Raw genomic sequence first — 24581 nt, forward strand, 5'->3', positions numbered from 1 at the left:
GGCTGGCTGCAGAAGCAGCACTGAGCAGGGGCTGGCCCTCAACCTGCTGCAGACCCCCCCTCCCCGGGCCGAGGGCACTGGGACCCCCCCAGCACTGCTTGCACAGCCCCAGCCGCTGCGCTGCCCTGTGCCGCTGCTGGGAGTCACTTGCCGAAGATTACAGAGCTCACATCCTCTCCCCGGCCCTCTTCCTCCCGGGCACAAAGCCCCCGATTCAGCTCCTGGCCTCTCCTCCCGCCGGGCCCTAAATAAGGGGCTTCCGGGCTGAGCTGTTGCACCTGAGCTGCCTGAGTCAATATTGACCAGCCCAGAATAGCGCCGCAGCCCTGAGAATAGCCCCGCACGCCCACCTCGCCGCCCACGGCTTCCCGCGCGCGGGGCTGCCCTGCTGCACGCGCCTCTGGGTTTGGCAGCAGCCGCTGCCTCGTGCACGGGCTGCAGGTGCCGGTCCCCAGCGAGCCCGGGGGGGGTGGCGGAGGAGGGACCTCCCTGCCTTCTGGCAGGCTCTGGGGGTCCCATCTGCAGGAGAGCCCCACTGCCCTCCTCTTCCTCCCAGCCCTGACCTCACCCCTGCCCGGGCACAGACCCCCCCCCATGAGCAGTGGAGACGAGGACCCAGGAGTCCTGGTGGGGTTTTTGCTCTGCCCTCGTGGCCGGGGGAGGAAGGGGGGGATGCATGCCTGGCTTCACACTCAGGTCATTGAGCCCCAAAACGGCCAGACAGGGATGAGTCACGGCCTCGGCTGCTGCTCCCAGCCCTTCCCTTCCCCAGGGCTTCCCTTGGCCGGCTGCCCGCCAGCTCGGCCCCTCCATGGCAGCCCTTGCTCTGCCCCCCGTCCTGCACCCGCAGCCTCCCCGGGCCCTCCGGCCAGGGCTCCAGCCCCGCCGCCAGCCAGGAAAGCCCGCAGAGCCTCGGCCGTGTTCCTGGCCGGAGCACGGGGCCGGGCTGGGGGTACCGTGGGGGCGCCGAGTGCCCGGCGCCTTCCCCCCATGTGGCCTGGGAGGTGCCGGAGGTCCCGGCGGGATGTGGCCATGAGCTCACGGGCTATTCCCGGCCGTGTTGTTCCTGGCTCCTCCCGGCAGGAACCGGCTCCTTGGCCTCCAGACAAACAGCCCCGTGGTGGCCACCGTGGCCACCCGCACATTCCTGGCCGGCCGGTGGCCACGGCGAGGGGACAGGCACTTCCTGTTTATCCCCTTCCCGCGCCCCGGGTCGGGGGCAGAGGGGTGCCCTGGGGGCAGGTCTGGGGGGGCATCCCCTGCCCCACACCCCGCTGCTGGGGCAGTGCCTGGGGGCAGCCCCGACCCCTGAGAGGAGCCGGTCCTGGCCCTTCCCAGGCTGTGGGTGCTTGCCCCACAGCGGCACGCCTGGCCCCCCCAGCATCCCCACACACACACACACAGCGTGGGAGTTTGTCACCTCCAGCAAACTGCTGCCATGCCCGGGGGGGAGCCAGCCCCGTGGTGCAGTTGGGGGGGGGGGCTCCGGATGGGGGTCCCAGGCTCACCCCGGGGGGGGGAGGGGTGCCAGCCCCACGGCAGGCAGGGGCATGGGACCCTCCGGCGTGTGGCCCGGCCAGGGGGCAGAGCAGGGCACGGGATGTGGGGCTGGGCTCCCGGCCCCGGGGAGGGCTACGCGTGGGGCTGGGCAGGGCGGCGGGGCCCCCCCCCGGGCTGCGCCATAAAAGCAGCGGGCAGGCGCTGCTCGGGCGGCAGGCGACCGGAGCCGGGCTGCTGGCCAGAGGCAGGTGCCGAGCCGCCGCTGCAGCCCCCTTGCCTGGGCCAGCCTGCCCTCCGCCGCCTGCCCCCCCGCCGCTGCCCCACGCCGCCCCGCTGCCGGCCTGCTGCGTGAGTGCGAGGGGGCCGGGATTGGGGGGGGGGGGGTGGCACAGCCAAGGGCACCCCTGAGCCATGGGGCTGGGGGGCAGGGGGGGAGATGGGATGTGGGGCCACCCCCCCACACACGGTGATGGGAGTGCGGATGCAGGCATCGAGGGGTAGATGGGCTGGGGGGGGAAGGGAGAGGGGCTGGGGGGGAGGCATGGGGGACCCCACGCATGGGGCAGCCATGCAGCAGGAGGGGCAGGGTTTGCCAGGGGGGGGGGGGGGGCATACTCCAGTGCAGGCTGGGCAGACAGGGCTTGTTTGGGGGGGGGGGCCACGGTGGCCTGTGCCACATGGATGATGGGGGGGGGCAGATGGGGGTGCACAGCACAGGGCTGGGGTGGTCGCTGCTGCGTGGAGCATGGGGACATCATGAGGCCACCACACTGCTGAGCTCCTGGGGATGGGGATGGGGACGGGGGGGGGTGCAGCACCCCCACCCCCACCCCCCAACTGCAGCCCCTGGGGCTCAGCATCGGGCTGTCCCCAGGCATCCTGCCCCGAGGCGCTGCGATGGCGATGCCGAGGGCCACGAGCCCCGCACTGCTGCTGCTGCTGCTGCTGCTGCTGTGCCGGGCAGCCCCCAGCGGGCAGGATGCGTCCCCAGTGCAGCTGCGGCTGGCGGGGCCGCGGGGGGCTGCCGGGGAGGGCCGCCTGGAGGTGCTCTACCAGGGCCGGTGGGGCACCGTGTGCGACGACGGCTTCGACTTCCACGCGGCCACCGTGGCCTGCCGGCAGCTGGGCTACGCCGCGGCCATCACCTGGACCCACAGTGCCACCTACGGCCAGGGCGAAGGTGGGGTCAGCTGGGGGGCAGCCAGGGAAATTGGGGGGGGGGGAGCGCTGAGAGTGCTTGGAGGGCACCCACAGCTAGTGCTGGGGGGGCAGTGGGCAGGGGCAGCCTGCGGGGGGCGCTGCAGTTTGGGGGGGCAGGCTGCGGGGGGGGGCTGCTTGCAGTGGGGCAGTGCCAGAGGGCAGCCTGTGGCGGGGGGCTGTGGGTTGGGGGGGGCAGCTCATTGGGGGCATTGCACATGGAGCACAGCACTCGCTGGAGCCCTGTGGTGTTGGGGAGGATGTGGGGCCCCGTGTGGTGGTGACTGCCAGCCCTGCATGCCCCCCCTCCAGGCCCCATCTGGCTGGACAACGTGCAGTGCGGGGGCAGCGAGGCCTCACTGGGCGACTGCGTGCACAACGGCTGGGGCGCCAGCGACTGCCACCATGGCGAGGATGCTGGCGTGGTGTGCTCAGGGCCGCGCCAGCCCCCCAACCTCCCGGGAGAGGTGAGTGGGGCAGCAAGTCCCACCGAGTCTTCCCACCGCGATGCTGGGGGGCTGCCCAGCGTGCAGGACCCCCGTGCACATGGCCTGGTGCCCACAGCCGCCCCCCCCGTCCCGCCAGGCGCTGGGGCCGAGCCTGGAGGAGGTGCGCCTCAAGCCCGTCCTGGCCCGGGCCAAGCTGAGCGTGCCAGTGATGGAGGGCGCCGTGGAGGTGAAGCATGCCGGGCGCTGGAGGCAGGTGTGCGACGCTGGCTGGACCCGCAACAACAGCCGCGTGGTGTGCGGCATGCTGGGCTTCCCCCGGGAGAAAGGCGTCGACACCAACTTCTACCGGTAGGGAAGCAGCAACGGGGCTGTGTCCTAGTGCAGCGTGTGGTGGGACGTGCCATGGGGCTGGTGGGGCAAGCAACCGGGCCACTGGAGTCAGCAGGGAGGGAGGATGTTGGAGAGGGGGACACACACACAGCTGGGCACATTGGGCACCATGTCCATGTCCAGGTCCTCTTCTTGGGACGCAACAGCCTTGATGCAGGGCAGAGCCGGGCTGGTGTCGAAGGGAAGGTTGTCACCAACCTTTATCTGCCGAGTGTGCATGGAGGCAGAGGAGGGCCGAGGTGCCCTCGGGCCCCTCCACCTGCGCCCTGCGCCGGGGCTATAAATACTGCCCGTAATGAGCCCCTGCCGGTGCCAGGAGGTGCGCTGTCCCGCCGAGGCACAGCGCCTGGCGGGGTTTGACATGCTAATTGCTGGTGGGGAGCAGACCAGTCCCAGCAAGCCCTGCGGCCCCGTGGGAGGACTGCTGCGTGGTGCGGGGGGCACCGAGCCCTGCGGAGCTGGCACGGGGCCCCCTGACGTGCCGGCTCTCTGCACCCGCAGGAAGCTCTGGAACATGAAGCTGAAGGACCCCAGCTCCAGGTAGGGCTCCGGGTGGGCAAGAGCTGGCCCCCGCCGCAGGCACCCTTTGCCCCACATGGGCGGCAGCCCGGGGTGACGGCTCGGCACCCCTGAAATGACACCGGCCCCTGCTCCTCTCTCGCCCGGCAGCCTGAGGAACCTCAGCCAGCAGAACAGCTTCTGGGTGCACCGGGTGCAGTGCCGGGGCTCGGAGCCCCACCTGGCCCACTGCACCTCCCAGGTGGCCCCTGCTGCCCCCCGGCAGCCTGCTTGCCCCCGCGGCATGCACGCCATCGTCAGCTGCCTCCCCGGCACGCCCAGGGGCAAGCCACCCCGCAAGGCCACCCTGGCAAAGGTGAGTCTGGCACAACCCCATGCCCCAGGGCCGGGCAGCACCCGGTGCCCCCCCTGCCCCCCGGCCTGGGCGCTGACGGGCTGCTCCCCCGCGCCAGGGTCTGCTGGTGCGCCTGCGAGCCGGCGCCCATGCCGGCGAGGGCCGGGTGGAGGTGCTGCGCAACGGGCAGTGGGGCACCGTGTGCGGCAAGCGGTGGGACCTGCTGGCGGCCAGCGTGGTGTGTCGGCAGCTGGGCTACGGGACGGCCAAGCAGGCGCTGGCGGGAGCCCAGATGGGCCAAGGTGAGACAGCCGGCGGGGCACCACTGGGCTTGGCAGCACCCCCAGGGTGAAGGGATGCTGGGCTTGGCGGCACCCCCAGGGTGAAGGGCTGCCCCTGGTGCTGCTGGAGCATCCTGGGGTCCCCGGGCTGTGCTGCAGTGGTGCCATGGGAAAAGGGCTCCCCAGCCCTGTGCCCACGGGGAGGGGGGCTGCAGGCGGGTTGGGGGCCGGGAGGGAGCAGTGACGCTGCCTCTGCCGCAGGCCTGGGGCCCATCCACCTGAGCGAGGTGCGCTGCACCGGCCACGAGCGCTCCCTGGGCGAGTGCCGCTACCAGGACGCGGAGCAGAGTGGGTGCGGGCACGAGGCCGACGCTGCCGTCCGCTGCCACGTGCCCCACATGGGCTTCCAGAGCCAGGTGAGCCCCCACCGCCCCCCAGCGCCCGGGGACCCCCCGCTGCCCCGGCCTCCCTGCCCAGTGGGTGCTCAGAGGGGCCCTGGGGTGGCCTTGGAGACGTGGGGCAGCACAAGCCATGCTGGCGCAGGTGCTGCAGGACGAGCTGGTGGCAAAGGTAGTTTGGGGAGAAAAAGAGGAACGTCGCCACTTTTGGCTGGGTGCATGGGGCTACCTACCCCATTGCAGCACTGGGTGGGAGGGCAGCACTGGGCCCTGCCCCACATGCCGGCTCAGCCCTGCTCTGCCCCCAGGTGCGGTTGGCAGGGGGCCGCAGCCCCAAGGAGGGCGTCGTGGAGGTGCTGGTGCCGGTGCGGGGGACGCGGAAGTGGGGCGCCGTGTGCGGCGCTCAGTGGGGGCTGAACGAGGCCATGGTGGTCTGCAGGCAGCTGGGGCTGGGCTTTGCCAGCCATGCCCTCCAGGTGAGTGGGGTCCCAGCCCGGGGGGGGGGGGGCGCGGTGTGCACAGGGTGCCTGGCACGGGCTTGTGGGGGGAGCTGGGTGCTCCAGGGATGCTCTGGGGGACACGGCCACACCAAGCCCTGGGTGGCAGTCCTGGGGCAGGGTGATGCTGCTGCTGCTGGGACGGGTGTTGGGGAGCCAGGATGGGTGTTTGTGGGGGAGGGTACTGAGCGCTGCACTCCTCCCGTGCACAGGAGACGTGGTACTGGGCCGGCAGCCCTGAGGCCGCCGAGGTGGTGATGAGCGGGGTGCGCTGCACGGGTACCGAGCTGGCCATCCAGCAGTGCCAGCGCCACGGCCCCGTGCACTGCCCCACCGGCGGGGGACGCTTCTCAGCAGGCGTTGCCTGCACCGCCCGTGAGTACCGGGGGGTAGTGGTGGTGGGTACCATGGGTGGGTACCACTGGGAGGAGATACCCACAGGGATGCAGCCCCTCTCCTGGGACTTGGCCAGGGATGGAGTGTGGTCTCCACTGCGAGCACTGGGGTGCTGCACGGCGTGGGGACCACCCGCCCTGTCCCCACCGAGCCCCCCTCGCCCGTGCCAGGTGCTCCGGACCTGGTGATGAACGCGCAGCTGGTGCAGGAGACGGCCTACCTGGAGGACCGCCCGCTGGGGCTGCTCTACTGCGCCCACGAGGAGCGCTGCCTCTCCCAGTCGGCCGACCGCATGCAGTGGCCCTACGGCCACCGCCGCCTGCTCCGCTTCTCCTCGCAGATCCACAACGTGGGCAGAGCCGACTTCCGGCCCCGCATGGGCCGGCACGCCTGGACCTGGCACCAGTGCCACCGGTGAGCGGCGCCGACTAACCGTAATGCAGCCCCCGCAGTGGAGGCCAGCCCGCCCGGGGTAATGAGCAGCATCCGCACTGGCACTGTCATTACGGCTTTATTTGGATGCAAGGCTGTAATTTGCACCGAGCCACTTGCTTCTAGGTGCTGCCCGCTCCCGGCTCGGCCCCTGTCTGGGCCAGCCCTCGCCCTGCCGGTCTGGATGCCCACCCCAGCCCTGGTTCAGCCCTCTGTCCCTGCAGGCACTTCCACAGCATCGAGGTGTTCACCCACTACGACCTGCTGACGCTCAACGGCTCCAAGGTGGCAGAAGGCCACAAGGCCAGCTTCTGCCTGGAAGACACCAACTGCCCCGAGGGTATGTGCCGGCTCTGGGCCAAGGCAGACTCGCGCCCCGCGATGCAGCTAGAGCCCCCCAGCAAGCCTTCATGCCCCCTGCCCTCCCCCCCAAACCAGGGCTGCAGCGTCGCTTCGCCTGCGCCAACTTCGGTGAGCAGGGTGTGAGTGTGGGCTGCTGGGACACCTACCGGCACGACATCGACTGCCAGTGGGTCGACATCACCGACGTGCCGCCCGGCAGCTACACCTTCCAGGTACGGGGACGGTGGGGGGCGCTGGGATGCCCCTGCACAGCCCTGAGCCATGAGATTGGGGCAGCGGTTGCCCCCCCCACGTGCATGGCCAGCTCATCAGGTTGGGCTAGTTCAACCCGGCCACCTGCACGTCTCCATGCAGATGCCCTGCCAGCTGCAGGGTCTCTCCCAGGCACCCAGGTCCTGCCCCATGGAGGTACATGCACAAGCACCAGCCCATGCAGCGGGCTTCAAAGGGGGCTCTCCATGGGGCTGGCCCCACGGCAGGTGCCCACGGCCATGGCATCCCCCTCCCCAGGTGGTGGTGAACCCCAAGCACGAGGTGGCCGAGTCGGACTTCTCCAACAACGTGATGCGGTGCCAGTGCAAGTACGACGGGCAGCGCGTCTGGATGCACGGCTGCCACACCAGTAAGGACGGCTGGCAGCAGGAGGGCCACAGGGGCGGACAACCCATGCTGGGGGGGGGGGGGGGGGGGCCGGGGCGAGGGACCGCCCCCCCCCCTCACGCTGTCCCTCTCCCCAGGCGATGCCTACGGCGCCGACGTGGTCAGTGAGCTGGAGGAACGGGAGCGCCTGGCCAACAACCTTGTGTGAGGCCCCCCCCCGGCATCTCCACACCCCGAGGGGACCCCCCCCGGCCCCCCTGCCTGCAGCAGCACTGCACTGAGCTCAGGGACTCGAAGCGTTTTGTACTTATCGATGCTGCTGCCCGGGACGGGGGCCAGCGTCAGCCCCCACGGGGAGTGCCTGGGGGTGCGGGCACAGCACAGCGACAGCCCCCCCCCCGCAGCTCCGGGTGCCCCCCAGGATGTCTACCTCAGCCCCCCGCACTCAGGACAGGCCCTGGCCGTGCAACAGCCACGTCCTTAATAAAGGTGCTGTGCAAGGGGAGCCGCAGCGCTGGCGCGGTCCATGTCCCCATGCACACTGCTGCCGTGGGGATGATACAGCCAGCCCCCCCCGCCGCCGGGAGCAAACCAGCGCCCGGCCGGTGACGACAAGCGAGCGGCCCAGCTGGGCTTGCAGAGAGCCCAGCACCACCAGGCAACGTAAAATAAATGGGATTTATTAGCAAAATAGAAGTACAGCGACTCTCACTCACAAAGCCCTCCCACACCAGCCGCCCCCCGGCACGGTGCACCGGCGGCAGAGCTCCCTGCATCCTGCCGCCGCTGCCCCAGAGATCCTGCCCTGGGCACAGCCAGGCAGCATGGCCGACGCTCCCGCCGGGGACGGCGTTCGCCCTGGGACCAGCCGCGCACCGGCCTCATCCTGCTTCGGTGCAGCGACCTGGCGCACTGGAACGCGGCGTGGAGGCCACAGGGTGCCGGTGGGACCTGCGCCCACCGCCGAGGTGCAGCCCCGAGGGCTGAAGGTGCAGCATCCTCCCGGCTCACTCCCGGCCTTCCCAGGCGTCTTCCCGCTGCTTGTTCTCCAGGCGCTTCCTCTCTGCGGAGCCAAGAGAGGAGGGATAAGTCCCCAGCCCTGGCCCACACCACCCCCAGCGCCAGGGCACATGCTGGCCTTGCACCGCCAGCCCAGCGCGGCGAGATGTGGCGCAGGGAAGGATGCCGGGCTCGGGCTCACCCCGGGCCTCCTGCAGCTGCTTGCGCTCGGCGTCCCGCTGGGCTCGCGTCTGGGTGCTGCGCACCCCCAGGGCGCCGATCACCAGCCGCCTGGCCAGCGCTGCCGACGTCTCGGGGCGCTCCTTGGCCGGCTGCAGGAAGTCTGTGGAGAGCGCGCGGGGCAGCGTCAGCGCGGCACCCGCCAGCGCACGAGGGGATGCCCAGGAAGGGGGAGCCGGCCCGGCTCCCAAGCGTGAGGTCCCGGATACACCAGGCAGGGCAGCGGTGGGAAAAGCCCTGCCGGCGCTGTCCGACCCCAACCCTGCCCCGCGGAGCTGCCCCGGGACCGCTTGCACCGGGACAAAGGCGCTGCAGTGCGGGAAACGGGCCAGGGCCTCCACGCCAGGAGCCGGCAGGGCGACAGCCCCTGCCCAGCCGCGCGGCCCCACTCACCAGCGTACGCCCTGGCTTTGGCCTTGGCCGCCCTGGTGCCCTGGGACAGCGGGCGAGTCTTCACCATCAGGTGCTTGGTGCTGAGGGCATCGCGCGCTGAAAGCAGAGAGCAGCATGTCACCGGGGTCCCTCTTTTCCCCAGCCCCACGGCGCCCCAGCAGCTCCCCCAAATCCCCCCGCCAAACCCCGCAAGCTGCTCGGGGCACCTACCCGTCACGGGGCTGGAGAAGATGCCCAGGGCGTGCGTGTCATCCACCCACTTAATGTCGAAGCCCTTCTTCCTGCCAGAGAGACGGGGGGGTCACCGCGGGTGCCGCAGGGGACTGGGGGGCCGTGCCGGCGCACTCACTGGTAGCCGCAGAAGACACGCAGCAGGTCCTCAGTGCGGAAATCCGGGGGGAAGTCATAGATCTCGATGACGTGGGGCAGCTCATCGTCGCTGAGGTCCGGCGCGGTCGGCTCGGCCCCGTAGTAGTCAAAGCGGGGTGCCTGCAGGCTCTTCCGGTGCTGCGGGCCCCCCGAGAGCTGTGGGGTGGGGGGACGGGCATGGCGGTTAATCCCCCACACCGCTAAAAATTTATGCCTTATTTCTGATTTGAATTCGCCTGGCTTCGCTTTCCAGCCGCCGGCCCTCGTCCCGCCTCTCCGCTAGATAAAGAGGCATCGCTGCCCCGCGACGGCACTTACTCACGGTAATCGAGTCACTTCTCCATCTCCTGGATGAGCCGAGTGGAGCGCGCTCACTCAGCATCCCGCAGCGGGGCACCTTCCCCAGCCCCAAAACACAACGCCTGCAAAGCCAGCCCCACACCACCCCGGCCCCCGCGGCACTCTCCCACGCCAGCATAGTCGCGCGGTGAGCCGAGCTGGCGCATAACTCAGCCGGGTCCCCAGGCCGATCCCCCGAGCGCTCGTAGCCGAGCTCACCACGGCTGGAGGGTTGGAGTCCATAAATCCCAGCCAGCTCGGTCAATAAAAAGTGCGCGCTCAGACAATTTTATGGGGAAGATGGATTCACGGCAGGTGAGGGGCTGCAGCTGGATGCCGGCGGAGGGGAAAGCTGAGTTATGGAGCCGGCGGGACCAGCCGGTGCTGCCGGCACAGCCCCACTGCCCCGGGACAGTCTCCCGCTGCCCCGCAGCAGGATGAGGCCCCACAGCGATGCTTGAGGGAGCAGAGCACTCAGGTAGCACCAGGCGCCAGGGAAGATTATCAGAGAGCCCAGGCGCAAAGCACCGGCGCGGGCGCTGACCTTCACAAACCGCCACGCGCGGCAGGCGGCGAAGGACGGCAGCAGGCTGCCGGCGGGCTCGGCTGCGCGCCAGGCACCGCTCAACAGGTCCCCCCCCGGCCACCGGAGGGATGCTCGGGCTTGCAAGCGCCAACGGCAAACGTGCTGCATTAGCGTTGCCGTTGCCTCTAACACAGCCTGCTGCATCTGACAGGCGTCCCGCTCCGGGAACGGCTCGCCTGACGGACACGGCGATGGCAGAGGCAGGGCGCCGCAGGAAATGAAGTCTGTCTGTCACGGCTCACTGCTCTCTAAAGATTTATCCTAGCGGGAGCGTGTTACAGGTGTCCGCGATGCCAGCCGCGAGGAGAAAGCCCGGCGGCGCCGCTCGATGCAAAAAAAGAGGCGGCGAGCAGGCGCACACCCCTCCAAGCTGCCTGGCCCTGCGCTGGACCACGGGGACCCCCGGCTCCCGTGCCAGCCTGCACGCACCGGGCAAGCCCCGACACCACAGGCGCCCATCAGGTTGATGGAGAATCCACCAAGCCTGCAAGGAAATTGTTCCAGTGGTTAATTACCCTCTGCGTTAAAAATGGGTGACTTATTTCTAGCCCGAATTGGTCTGGCTTCAGCTTCCAGCCAGCGGATCTCGTTATGTTTTTTCCTGCTAGATTAAAGAGCTGTCTGCTATCAGAAATCTCGTCTCCATATAGACCGTCATAAATCTTGCTCTCCGCCAGCTATCTGTGGCGCATAAGGATTCAGTTATGATGGAGAATGCTACTAATTTTCTTGTCCTTTTTGTTAATTAACAGCAGCTCCATCTCCCCAGGACGCTGCTCCCTCCCCGAGCAGGCTCAGCCGCCTCTGCGGCTCCAGAGGGGCTGCAAAACCGGGAGCCGGGCGGGGAAGAGAGCAACTTCGAATTGCTACGTCCCTTTTTGGAGTTCTTATTTGCCAGTTTCAGGAAAAAAAGCCCCACCGTTATGTAGAGCTCGCGTGGAGGGGACCGAACGCGGCCGCTCCGGCATCCTGCGCGGGAGCCGGGATGCACGGGGAGCACGGCTCCCCTCGAGGCACTCCCGGCACACCGAGCCCAACCTCGCACGCCGTCGGACCGCAGCTGCTGAATTCACCCCATTCCTCCACAGCGGCTATTTTCAGGCACCATCCGCCACCCCGCACCTCGCTTTCAGCCCGGGGTGGACGTTCATTTTAACAATATTAGCACTGTTTGTTACTCTGGGCACATTAATGTCATTCCGAAAATTACCAGTTTTACGCCGCTGATTTAAAATGCAATAATGGATATCCAGCGCCGCTGCGAAAGCTGCGCTTCCCTCGCGAACGGCAGGGAAGCCGCGCGGCTCCCGGCGCTGAGCAGCTAATTGTAGTAAATCCAGCCGCACACTTACAGGAAGGTATGGTAATGAGCCACGGCTGATTGAGAAGCCCTACTTTTGAGGAAACTTCACGTTGCTACTTCGACGGGAGCCCATCCGTCTCGGCTCGTTTCTTTATTGCCGGCCCCGGTTTCATGAGGGTGCAGTTGCAGTTTACGGCGCCCAGGCCCGTTTTACTGGGCGCGCTTTATGCACAACAACGGGAAGATTGTCCCCAGCTCACGCAGACCGCGCCGGGATGCAAACGGGTCCAAGCAAGGGGGGGTTTGCCCTCACGTCCTCCCAGGCTTTTGCACGGCCAGTGGTGCCCCAACCCAAGCTGCAACCCCGCGGGGATGTGGGCATGGCTGCCCCCCATGCACCAGCCCCGCGGGCGCCCCACGTACCTCCTCCAGCAGGCGGGGGTCCAGGCAGTCGCCATCGTCGTTGAACAGTGCGTCCCAGCTCTCCTCAGCTCCCGGGCTGGCGCCGGCCTCGGGCTTCGGGGAGCTGCCGTCCCGCGTGCCACCGAGTCCCCCGTCGTCCTCGTCAGCCGGCACAGCAGGCAAGAGCCAGGGCTCGCGGCTCTCTAGAGCGGGGTCCCCCGGGGCTGCCCGGCTGGAGGAGCCATCCCCAGCAGCGCTCTCCCGCGGGAATGCCGGCGTGTGGTCCACGTCACCCCCAGTGCAGCCGGGCTCGCAGGCCGCTCCTGCGGGCGCCTCCGAGAGGCCCTCTCCCGTGGCCTCAGACCTGCTTCCCAGTCCCTCTCCCTCGCTCCGCACTGCAGGCAGAGCCCCGCCACGCTCCCTCTCCTCCTCCGCATCCGTGGCTTCAGCCGGGCCGCCCACAGGCTCCGGCACACCACACCCCAAATGCAGTACCGCGCCGCCGGCGGGGTCCCCCCCGGGCTCGGCCGCCCCCTCCGCGGGCCCGGGCTGGGCACCAGGGCTCGGCGCTGTCCTAGCCTCCGGGTGGCCGGACGCTTTCTCCCGGGGCTGGGCGAGGGCCGGATCCGGGCAGGGCTCAGCGGGAGGGCCGGGGTCCCCGGCGGAGGCGGCCGGGGGGTCGGCGCCTGTCTCACCCCCCGGCCTTGCTGCCCCGCTTTCCCTCGCCGCCTGCATCCTGGCGCCGGGGCTTCGCCCCTCGGCGCCGCCTTCGGAGACGTCCCGCTCCAGGCGTCCAGGGCCTCCCAGCGCCGTCCTGTCCCGCCGCGCTTTGGGCACGTAGAGTGCCATGTCGGGCTTCCTGCGGCGAGGCCGGCCACCCTCGGCCTCCTGCTGCATGTTGCCGCCTGCAAACAGGAGAGCGAGCATCAGTGCCGGCTCCGGGCAAGAAGGGGAGCAGGGGAAGCACAGTCCTGCACAAGCCCCGCCGAAACGGGGCCACCGGCAAGGGGCAGCGCTGGCCGGCCACCCGCACCCTGCTGCCCCGCTCACCTGAGATTTATTTTTCATCATCTTTGGCCCAAGCGGGCACTTCGCTATCTGCCGGGCCCCATGCCCCCATAAATATGCATCAGGCAGCATTTATGGAGACGGATGGTGCGGGGGTCCACGCCACGGGCGAGGGGAAGGCAGAGGGGGGACGGGCTGGGGCCCCGTGATTAATCACTGCCCACTCTGTTTAGGGGTATTCATCACGGGCCGCTGTCAGGTAAATCACTGGAAAAACACCTCTTCAGTAATTAATGTGAAGTGACGGATGGACAGCCCCTGGGCCCATTAATCTGGAACATCAGAGCCTACCGAGATTATGAATGTCAGGATGCATAAACTGCCGGCGGATCAATAGGGCCAGGAATTCGGCCAAGGCGCTCATTTCCGCGGCACCTCCGGTGCATTAGGCTCCTCTCCCCTCGCCTCAAAGCGAGCTAAACGCAGCCTCAGGGCCGCGCGGCCCCGGCTGAGGCGCGAACGCTCCCCGGTGCCCGCGCCCGCCTCCAGGAAAGCCGGCGCTGCCGGCGGCTCCGGCAAGGCGAGGGCACGCCAAAGCCGGGCTGCGCTCTGCACCGCTAAACCTCGCTCCATCCTCCTGATGGACGGATGGACGGATGCACGGAGCGGGGCTCTCGGCGAGGCCCCACGGAGCCTCGGCGTGATGGATGGCAGCTTCGCGAGCCCAGCCCGATGGACACGGCAGCTGGCTCAGCTGCTCCGGTGGGGAAACCTCCAGCAGCCGCCCGGCTCCTCCTCCTCCTCCTTCTCCTCCTCCTCCTCACGGGCCCTGGAGACGGAGCAGGGCTGAGCCCCGGCATGCTGTGCCCAGCGCCACTCGCCTGGGGGCCGGGCCGGCGCTGCCCGGACCATTTTTCTCACCGGGGAGACATATGCAGCGCTTGTCATTTTTTTCATTCTTTGATACACTAATTTCACCGGCAGAACGGTCCCCTTTATCTTTATCGACTGCGAGGGAAGAACGTATCCTATAAACCGTCCACGGTCTGCATCGGTCATTTTTCACCGCCGAGGCCTTATACATTTTCTCACCGAGCGGCAGCCCAACCTTGCCGAGCGTCGGGAGGGGAGGGGGCGCACGGAGCCCTCCGACACCGTCCCGTGCTCCACGAGCCGTCCCAACCTTATTTAATGCATGCATTTAACGCACGCACTGGCATGCAGCTGCCTGCAGCACGGCACCCTTGGGCAGAGGGCAGGAGGCCGGCCCCAGCACCTGTGTCCCGGCCGGGCCGGCACGCGCCCAAATTAGCGCAGCCCTGGGCTGCTCCACAGAGCGGCTCACACGCTCAGCAAGGAGCGCGGGCAAAAATAGCCACTGCCGAGCACGGGGCGAGAACCACGCAGCTGCAGCTTCGTTGCACTGAACTCCACTTCGACAGGACATGGAAACCTGCTCTGCCGAAAGACTTCACCCAGCCAAGCCCCAAAGCCTGCCACTTCGAGGCAGGACTTGCTAAAAGATGTAAAACGGGGAAAGAGCTTTCCCCACCGCTTGCCTCGCTCCCCAAGCAGCCAAGACACTTTCCACTAAACCTCTTCCAGGGAAATCCTGCCCGGCAGACAAGTCTGGAAGACAGATGCCACAAGGAGCCGAGGCCTGGTGGACATCACGGGGCTGCATCACCGCAGCCACCCATGCCCGTGCCGGCACCTCCCTGCAAAGGGCACAGAGCCCCACGCTGACCCCCACGGGGGTGATCACCGACCCAGGGGCTCTGATCCTCGGGGCCGCCAAGCACCGCCGATGCGGGGACGCTGCCCAACCGGGACATTCAGGGCTCCCTTTCCGCCCCCGTGCAGGCCAGTGCAGCTCGGGGGGAGCAGCACGGATCCGCGCGCATCCCAAGTCACCTCCAAGGAGCGGAGGAGCCTTCACGCGCACGATTTATGGGCTCCTCGAAAGCTTACCGTTCACCTTGCCTCACCCTCCAAACCAGATGGTGCTGCATTAGCGAGACGGCTGGTGCCGGGAGGCTCCTGCCGCAGCCCGGGGCCGTGGCGCTGGGCGCCGTGCAGCCCCTCTCCCCAGAAAGGAGAAACACAGCCTGCACTGTGCGCCCATCCGGGCTGTGCCACCAGGGCAAAGCGAGACAGGAGCAACGCGCCGGGCAGGGCAGCCCCCGCTCCTCCAAACTTCTGCGCCAACTTCACGCCCGTCCCACTGGCCCGGGAACGAGCTACCCGCTCGCGGAGGCATTTTTATGCAGCTCGGCAAAAGCGCCGCACGCATTCGGCTCACGTCAAACGACCCGCACGGAGGGCTGGGGCCAAGTCACGCACCGCCCTGCCAGGGAGCAGAGCAATCCTGGAGCCGGGAGAAGACGTTTATCGTTAAAATGACCTCCTTTCCCTTCTGTGCCTCCTTCTGCCCTGCGTCTCTGCTCCCCCCACGCCACGGAGCAGGAGGCTGGCTCAGCCGGCCACGGCAACTGCTCTGCGGCCGGCGGGGCCGCCGAAAGCAGCTGGCTGAGCAGCCTGGCTTTGGCACAAGTTTGCAAGGTCTCAGAGCAGCTGCTCAGGCTACACACCGGTCTGTGCAGCAGCCGGGCAGCGCCTGCTGCCTGCTTTCTCCCCTTCTTCTCTTCAGGAAAGCACAGGGGCTCCCCAAAAAGACAAGAGCAGGCCATTATGCAATTCTTCCCCAGAAAAGACAGTTTTTGCCCTCTCTAAAGCTGCCCAGGAGAGCATCAGGCAGGGTTTTACCAGAGCAGGGGAAGGGGACACAAAACCTATCGGCACACTGAAGGCTCTGCCTCACCCTGCAAAGCTTGTAGCCAATTTCCTCCTTTTTCTGCACCTTTGCTAGGCAGGTAGGGACATCTCCGGCTCCGCTCTAAAGCCGGAGACACCCGAACCTACCGCGCAACGCTGCAACAGGGGTTTATTGACTTCTCCCGCTCCCGGCACAAGACGCTGCCCTCGGCAGCTCCGGCACGCGGGCGCACGCAGCGCTGGCCCGGCCTCAGCCGGGGGGAGCCCGAGGGGGGCACGCCGGCGCAGATGCCAGGCTGCCAGGCTCACGCCGCCTGTGCCAGTTCCTGGAAAAGCCTACGTGCCACCCAGTGCCCTCCCAGCCGGCTGCCTCGCTTCCTGGCCAGCAGCTGTATTTTTAGCCTTCGAGGTTTCTAACTCCGCTCAATCCATACTCCCGTCGATAGAGCACATAACCTTAAAGCCTCGAGAGCCAAAAGGCAACGGCCACCCCTCAGCCGCTGCGAGGGCGCTCGGGCAGAGGGAGCGGGAGCCGGCTCCGTGGGGAGACAGCGGAGGCGACGGCAGCAGCCACTGTCAGAGGCGAGCGGGGAGCTCACCGGGAAAAGGGAGAGAGATTGCAATCGCGCCTTTCGCTCCTGATGCTCCGAGCAGATACCTGCAACCAGAGGAAGGCAGCATTTCAGACAGGAGCATGATTTATACACTGATACTGTCCCTTTGCAGCTGCAGGGAAGAAAAGGACAACAAAAAAGCGGAAGGAGTTAATACACAAAGGGCCAAGGGGGGATACAAAGGACTTTACAAATATACCAGGGCAGAATCAGCACAAGAGTGGAAAGGTCTATTAATAAATAAGGAGGGAGAGAAAATTAATGATGACTCAAAAATAAAGATGACTCAAAAGGACGAAATTACTGTTTTTAACCAGAAAAATGCAAATGAGGTGGAGGCCTCACAGAAACAGCTGCAGGGAAGCAAAACCAGCATCTCCACACATGCAGGTCACCAGGTCGCCGTGACACCGGGCAAGCCGAGGGGACGAGCCTGTGACCCCCGAGCACACACCACCACGCGAGCACTGAAACCGGGGCGCCGGGCACAGGCAGAGCAAATGAGGCAACCGGAAGAATGACAAAACCGGGCCCGGGAGGGCAAGAAATCCACCTTCAATCCCCGGTAGCAGGACGCAACCACGGAAGGAGCCCGCGAGCACCCACCACAACGGGCTCTGGACCCATAAGGAGCAGTGCGGGGGACAAAGACCGGGGGTCAGACTTATTTCGGCAGAATCATTGGGAAAGCTTTGGTGTAAGGCAACCCAGATGCAACTTAGCCTAACTCCAGGCTACTGTTTCCCACCACCCCGCAAAGTTTCCCTCGAATAACGAGTTATAACCAAGTTTGCAGCTGACAGGGAGCGGAGAGGTGCTGCAAACGCCCGCCAGCGCGGGGAAAGCACTCAAAGGCTCCCAGAAACGCGGGCAGCCAACAAAACGGGACTCAGCCTGGAAGCCGAGGCTCATGCAACCGGAGAAGCCAACCCAGAGCGGGCGTCCGAGGGCAGGAACCGGGGAGCGAGGCCGGGCGGGGAACGCGGCACGCAGCCCCGGCTATGGGGCAGGGGACGTGGCACGTGCCCCGGGCTATGGGGCGGGGGACAGCGGGGCAGGGCCGCTCCGCCGCCCCAGCTGCCGGCGGGGCAGCGCCGGACACCGGCCGCCCCGGCGGGGCCCGGGAACACGCACGCGGCGGAGGGGGGGGTCCCACGCGGGACCGCGGCGCCGCGCGCGGGCGGCGGGGAAGGTGCGTTACCGGGCGCCGCGCGCGTCCCCCGCCGCTCCGTGCCGCCGCCGCCGCCGCTTCCGCACCGCCGGGCCCGCCCCGCCGCGGGGAGCGCCGGGACGTGTAGTGCGGCCCGCCCCGGCCCGCCCCGACGGCAGCCCGCGCCGGCGGCGAGCCGCCCCCCCGAGCCGCCCCCCGAGCCGCCCCCCGAGCCGCGCAGCACCGGCGGGCGAGGGGCCGCGGCGCGGGACCCCGCTGCCGCCCGGCATCGCGTTCCCAGCATCTCCTAATGTCACCGATTGAGCTGCGGCGGCTCCGCCGAGGGGGAGCCGCACGGGCCCCCCCGGCCGCATCCTGCACCCGTGCTGCAGCCGGGGGGCTGCGGGGCGTGTGGGCCCGGCAGCGCCCCGCTTCCTCCCCGGGGCTCGGCGGGGAGCGGCTGCCCGCAGAGCAGCTAATGAACGCGGCCCTGGCACCGGCACGCGCGGCAGCAGCGTGGGCAGCCGGGGACCGCGGCGGGACCAGCGCGCCCGCCCGCTCCTGATGAAGCGCTCGCTCCAACGAGCACTCCCGAGCCGTCCAGGCCGCGCGTGCGGGGGAAGGACGGGGCGCCCTGGGGACCGTCTGCATGCGGGGACAGGCGCGGCGAGGGGCCGCCGAGGCGGCGGGGAGGTGGCCCGGAAGATGCCGGCAGACGTGTGCCTCGTCCTCCCTCCAGCCAAGCAGTGGGGCCGGCGCGGGAGGTGGTAAAGGCTTGCAGCAGGCGGGTGCAGCAGCCCTGGTTGGTCTGGGTGGTGCATGGCGAGTTTCTTCCCCGTGCCCAGGACCTGGGGAGTCATTCCCCGAGCAGGGAGCTGATGGGGGGCTGGGGGCTGCGAGCCGTGCAGAGGAGAGCCAGGGAGAAGCCCACGCATCTCCGCTGAGGAACTAATAGCTCCTGGATGCGATTCCCAAGCCTCTGCTTCCCGGGCGACTCTGTGGCCCAGGTGAGGGAGGAGGAGTGATGCTCCGCAGCACGTACGTTGCCTGTGCGTGGTGGGGCGCCCGGCCTGGGCCCGGTCAGCCTGTGGTGAGCACCTTGTGCTTCCTCGGCGCCTAGGGAGCAGCACTAGGGTGCTGCTGGGTGCCCTGGAGCGCGCAGCCCTTCCTGCCTGCCCCAAAGACCTGGTTCTTCCATGCTGGGACCCAAGCAAGGGTGTGTTTTCCTCTAATTTCCTTTGATTTTAATGTGGTTGTGAACAGAGCAGGACCTTGGGAAGGACAGCTCTGCTCCATCGCTGCAATCCTGCGGGATCTCCCCCGGGATCAGGAGGGGACCAGGAGGGCTGGGCAGGGCACCCGTTGGGCCAGACAGACTCCGAGCAGCCTCTCCAGGGTACCAGGGCAGCCCTCTCTGGGGCACAGCACCTCGGCTGGCCCCCAAAACACCCAGCAGACTGTGCGATGTGCATCCCCACTCTCTGGGGACAGTGTCCAAGTGATCCCAGAGTCCACCTGCCCCACGTGCATGAGCTTAGGCTCCCAGGGCTGGCCAGACGCTGGCTACACCACAGCCATCCCTTGTCCATCTCAGGGACCGGCTTTGCTCCCTGCAGTGCCACATGGCAAAGGACCCCCCAAACCCCTGTGCTGCAGGTGTCCAGCGCCACAGTCCAGGTCAGGCTGGCTGCATGCTTCCAAGCGATGCCACAGCTGGCCCTGAGCCCTGCAGCAAGAAAGCCTCCTGAGGTGCTATTTAAGGCAAGGCCAAGCAAGCACCTGCGAGAAAGGCAGTCTCGCCTCATCACCCAGCCACCGCCTGCGCCTCCGCAGGGCATCGCTAGACCCATAACGCTCCCAGACATCCAGCCAGCCTGGTCCCGCCAGCGTCCCAGTGATCAGCAGCCCGGTGGGTGCGTAGGGTTGTCCCACACCACCCGTCCCCCCCCGCAGCAGGACGGCGAAGGGCTCCCCGTGCGCAGGGCCACCCACCGCCCCGAGGGGAGCAGCCCCTGCCCCAGCCGCCGTGCAGTGGAGGGGAGCATGGCCCCTCTCGCAGGTAATCGATGGCAGCAGATCCTGATCGCTTTCATTATTATTATTTTCTTATGCATGTGCGCACAGGAGATTTATCGCCAGCTATGGAGGCAAAATCAATTATTCATGTTATAAATTAGAAAATGATTTATGTTTGTGGGAGGCCAAGCAGCGTGGAGCCCCTGGCCACGTGGGAGCTGGGTTTGTCTGGGAATAGCACCAGGTACCCCCTGCCAGCGCTTCCCCAGCCTCTCCCTCCCTGCCCTGCACCCAGGGGTGCTCCCCACCCCACCGCGGCCCCTGCAGCACCCGGCTGCACCTGCCCAGCCCTGGCCACAGCACCGGACCCACGCAGGCCACCCGGACGCCCCGCTCACACCCAGCCCCGTGCTCGGGGCGAGCAGATGCTCCAGGCTCACGTGGGTTTGGCATTGCCTGGGGAAGGCCCTGCTCCTGGCTGCCCCTCGGCCGAGTTCGGGGCGCCCCCAGCACCCTCCTGCCCCGCCAAGCTGTGCTGCACCCCCAGGACACCCCAGCTGCGCCCCGGCAGATGGAGCAGCCCCGCGCTGGGCTGGGAGCTGCTCTGCCCCGCAGCGATGCCCGGCCGGGGCTGCTCCCCGTGGGGCTGGCGCTGCTGCACCCTGGGGCGAGCCAGAAGCGGGGATGGGGGCGGCAGGCAGCACCCAGCCCTGGGGAAGGCCGGGGACACCGCCGGGCGCTGCGGCAGGCTGCTGCTCCAGCAGTTTCCATGGCAGCGGCGGAGCGGTCCACGGCGGCGAGGTGCGGGCTGCGGGAGCCCGCCAGCGTCCCCCCGCCGGAGACGCCCTCGCCTGCCCAGGCAGCTGTGGGACCCCACGATGCCCTCCGGACCGAGGAGAGCCCCCTCCCCAAGGGCTGCCCCCGGCCGGGTCTGCCCCAGCCTGGCCGCTCGGCCCCGCGCTGGCTGGAGCTGCAGCACCCTGCGGCTCTGCACCGGGGCTCCCCACTGCCAGGCCCCCCATCCCGCACCCCGGCTGTGGCTTCGGGGGCACCCTAAAAGCAGCTGCTTGGGTCACGCCGCCAGGAGCCGGCCGCTCTGTGCCGATAGCTGGGGCTGCCGGCGCGTCCAAGGAGCCCCGCTCGGCGGCTGTGGTGCTTCCCGGGGGAGAGCGCAGCGGACCGGGAGCGCTGCTGGCGCTGCTTGTCTGCTCATCTGCAGCTGCATCAGCCGGGGCCGCGGGGAGGCATGGGCTGAAAGGAGCCGCGCCGGAGAGAAAGGAGCTGCCGGCAGCCCCAGATCTGGGTCTGATCGCCGGTGAGCCGCGCGTCCTGCCCCAGCCCCGGGGACAGGGAGGAGAGGCAGCCACGGGGCCATCTCAACACTGCCCTTGCTCCGAGAGCCGCTTTTTTCCCACTATCTCTGCCCCCGAGCCCCCCTCCTCGCTGCCTGGAGAGCCCGTCACCTTCTGCAACGCCTCGGGCTCCTGCGTCTCGCTCTCCATCAGGAGCTGAGAATGCACCCGCTTGATGCACACATGGGGTTCGCAGCGGGCAGCGGGGAGCTGGCAGCCCGTGGCGGAGGCCCCCCGCTCCCACCCCGGGCGGTCTGGCCAGGGGCTACTGGCTGCAGGGCTCGAAGGAGTCGAACGCCCCCAGGGCCGGGAGCGCCTCACTGGGCCCCAGGCCTGGGCACCCGCCGCTGGCGCATGCTGCGTGCGAGCGTCTACCTAATTGATTGCTGCGGAGCGAGTGCTCCCGGAGTGCATTCGGCAGAGCCGGGCCCTGGGAGCCGGGATCAGTGCACAGGGGCACAGAGGGAATCGCCCACTGGTGGCAGCGTGCCGGGAGCAGCCCCACGTCCCCCCCGCGGCAGCAGCAGCACGGCCTGGCCGGGGGACGTGCGCAGCCCGGGGCGGGGGGCAGCGCGCAGAGCCCGCGGCTGGGACAGATTAGATCTGCTTTGCATTATTGCACCAAACACCTGGGGACTCGGCGGCTCGTGACAGCGCTGTATAATGCGAGGAAGCAGCCGGGGCCGGCGGTGCGGGCAGGCTCCGGTGCTGCTGGCGCCTCACGGGCGGGGAGGCGATGGGGCTTCGGCAGCCCTGGCCGGATGGGCTGCTTTGCAAGGGGCAGCTGGGCTCCATTGCACCCTCTCTTTTTTCTGCATGTTTGAAGGGAAGAGGCAGAGAAGGCCGAGCTGGTGCTGCAGGAATCAATACCAGTCCAGAAGCGGCCTGGGTGCTCCTCCCCACGCTCCCCTGGGAGCGGCCGCCCCCCGAACGTGTCTCCCTGAGCAATCGCTCTTGTCTCCTTGCCGTCATCGTCTCGCTTCCCGTCGCGCTCAGCAGCAGCCGGTGGGGCTGGGCCGCTCGCCCTGCGCCACGCGGCGGCATGGCACCGCTGGGTGAACCGGGGTGCCACTGCACAGACAGCCTGGCTCCGGGGGTCCCTCGGGGGTCTGGCGGGGGAGAGGCAGGGGAGACATCTCGGGGGGGGGTCATCCTGCCTCGCAGTGCCCCCCTCGGCACCGCGTCGCAGCCGCTCCATTGTGGCCGCACCGCCAGGGCCTGCCACCAGCGCCGGCTCTGGCTGGGCAGGGATGCGCGGCCGGGACAACGGTTTCTCCTCGGCAGCCGGCATGCAGGGAGGCTGCAACAGGAGGCAGTTCCTCATCGCACCCAGCGCTGGCTGGGCCCCCGTTGGCAGCGCCGCAGGCCGGGTGACAGCCGCTGCCCTGGCGGGGAAGGAACCTGGCTGCTTTCAATAGACGGTGATTTGAATTGATTCATCAGTGGGATCCACTTGGAGCTGATAAATCTTTCAAGAGCCCTGGCAGAGGCGGCTGCGCCAGGCGGCGTGGGCATTCCCGCGCCTCCCGCAGCTGCGCGGCTCCTCCGGAGCGGCCGGCGGCTCCCAACGCGCGGCCGGCCTGGGCAGCTGCCGGCAGCGCCGCTGGGTTTCCCCACAGCCAGCGGCTCCCTTCCCCTGGGCTGGGGAAGGTGCACAGCCTGCACCCACTGAGACCCCTCCGGAGAGGTCCCATCCTGGTGTACCCCCACCAGGGACAGCATTGCCCCAGCTGGGACGGGCTCCCTCCAAGCCAGCCAGTCCCTCCTCCAGCCCTGCATCCTCGCTCCCAGCATGGGGCAGGGCAGACACCGGCGCATCTCCGCTCCAGCCCAGCTCATCTCCTGGGGCTGCATCCTGCCCCGCGCCCCAGCAGGTAGAGCGGGAAAGCAGGGCCGGCAGGAGACGAGAGTGGGTGGATCCGGTTACAGGCAGCGCGGGGCAGAGAGGTAGGCAGAGAACGGCAATGCAGCAAAAAGGGCTTTTAGCGATAATTAATAATTAACATTTCTAATGATGTCCCGGCGACAGGAAGAGTCCAAGCGGGGACCCAGGGGCACTGCGCGCAGCGACAGGGAGGGCTGGGGGCCACGCTGGGACCACGCATGCGCAGCAGCGGCACCGGCCCCGCGTGTGGGACCAGAGCCCGGGCGCTGTGGGCCGGCGGGGAGGGGATGGCCTGCGCGAGGAGCTGGCCGCGCGTGGCAGCGGGCTGCGAGGAACCCTGTGCTCACTATAAATACATCAGCGGGGTAAACACCAGGGAGGAGAAGAGCTATTTCAGCTAAAAGACAACGTTAGCACGGGAATGACTGGGGATAAATTATCCCTGAATACATTTAGGGTGGAAATTAGACCCTCAGAGCCGGCAGGTCCCAGCACAGCCCCTTGGGAGACCTGGTGGTGCTGGATGGAAAACCAAGCGCCACCAGGCTCCTGCGCAGGCTGCGAGGGCCTCGGTGCCGCGTGTCCGGGCACACCTGCAGAGCTGCGTGGCCCGTGTGTGCCGAGTGGTGTGCTCCGCCGTGACGGCAGGCGTGCACACATATGTGCATCCATGCTTACACAGGTGCGCGTGCGGCACAGCAGCAGATGTGTGTGCGCTTGCAGATGGGCATGCACACACCCAGGGCCGTGTCCCGGCGCGGGAGCAAGCTGCGCTTGCAGGCCCTGGGGAGCCAGGGAGCCCGGCACCATTCGCAGTCGCGGCATGCTCCAGCTGGCTTCCTGCCTCTGTTTGTTTTCTGCACCTACCGCTCGCAGGGAGGGCGTCGGGAACCAGGTTGCAGTTTGTGCTAATAATTACTGAGGTGGTTACTAAACCGGGGGGAGGCATCCCGCCATGATGCTGATGCCTCAGCGGGGCCTCCGGGCTCGGCGGGGTCACTCGCGCCACGCGCACGTGTGTGAGGCTGCAGCCAGGCCCGGGGCCGCCCGTGGCACAGCACACCCCAGCCGGGCTGCCCCGGGCTCGGCGCCAGCGCACAGCGACACGTGAGCACACGTGCGCGTGGTCGCGTGGGCCTCCAGCCCCGGTGGGTTGAGCAGCGTCACGGCTGCACGTGTGCACAGCAGCAGCGGGTCCTGCCCCCCGGCACGGCCCCACGGCGGGTTCCCCGTGCCATAGGGGGCAGCAAGACCCTCCCTGCACCAGGCAGCCGTGCACGGAGCCCAGTGCTGAGCCAGGCACCCCGGAGAGGGTGCTCATCGGAAATGAAATTGGGGGTACTTGATGGCCACGTGCAAGCACCCACGGCTGCAAGGTTTGGGGCGAGGGGACAAGCCTCTCTCGCAGCAGCGAGTGCCGTCCCGGTGGTCCCCGTGGGTGGACGGCGGCAGCGGTGGCACCCGCGGGTGGGCGCTGCCTCGCTGTGCTGGCCGGGGAGATGCTGCTCCTCGCTCCCACGCCGGCCTCCTGCTTTCCTTCCCCGCTCTGCGCTCAGCGCCCTCCACATCCATGCAGCCACCTGCATCGCTCCCAACGCCGCCTGCCGCTCCGGCTCCCCGGGAAGCAGCACTTTGCAGCCAGACAGGCCCCGCTGGCCCAGAGTCCTGGCTCCCCAGAGACCTCGTGACTTTTTGCCCCGGCAGGTTTTGTGCCGAATTTCCCGTGCCCATGGCCAGGAGTCCTGGGGGTCCTGCCCCAGGGCGGCCCTGGCTCCAGAGGCAATCCACCACCGG

At 68.2% G+C, this 24581-nt stretch overlaps 2 protein-coding genes across 2 annotated transcripts; one reads left to right on the plus strand and one right to left on the minus strand.

The window, feature by feature from the left end:
• The first annotated feature begins 2397 nt into the window (after positions 1–2397).
• LOXL4 (lysyl oxidase like 4) lies at positions 2398–7564 on the plus strand. Its single transcript, XM_026102900.2, has 14 exons — positions 2398–2680; positions 3010–3164; positions 3283–3494; positions 4038–4076; positions 4206–4410; positions 4508–4691; positions 4932–5086; positions 5377–5544; positions 5778–5940; positions 6132–6375; positions 6618–6733; positions 6832–6968; positions 7267–7378; positions 7494–7564. The coding sequence occupies exons 1-14, from the start codon at positions 2398–2400 to the stop codon at positions 7562–7564; spliced, it is 2244 nt and encodes a 747-aa protein (XP_025958685.2).
• Positions 7565–8020: 456 nt separating this feature from the next.
• R3HCC1L (R3H domain and coiled-coil containing 1 like) lies at positions 8021–17665 on the minus strand. Its single transcript, XM_064514093.1, has 7 exons — positions 17586–17665; positions 12009–12892; positions 9338–9513; positions 9199–9269; positions 8989–9084; positions 8558–8698; positions 8021–8419 (listed from the first exon to the last, which is right to left on the minus strand). The coding sequence occupies exons 2-7, from the start codon at positions 12882–12884 to the stop codon at positions 8364–8366; spliced, it is 1416 nt and encodes a 471-aa protein (XP_064370163.1). The 5' UTR covers positions 12885–12892; positions 17586–17665; the 3' UTR covers positions 8021–8363.
• Positions 17666–24581: the final 6916 nt, after the last annotated feature.

Source organism: Dromaius novaehollandiae, chromosome 6 (genome assembly GCF_036370855.1).
Source record: "Dromaius novaehollandiae isolate bDroNov1 chromosome 6, bDroNov1.hap1, whole genome shotgun sequence".
NCBI lineage: Eukaryota > Metazoa > Chordata > Aves > Casuariiformes > Dromaiidae > Dromaius > Dromaius novaehollandiae.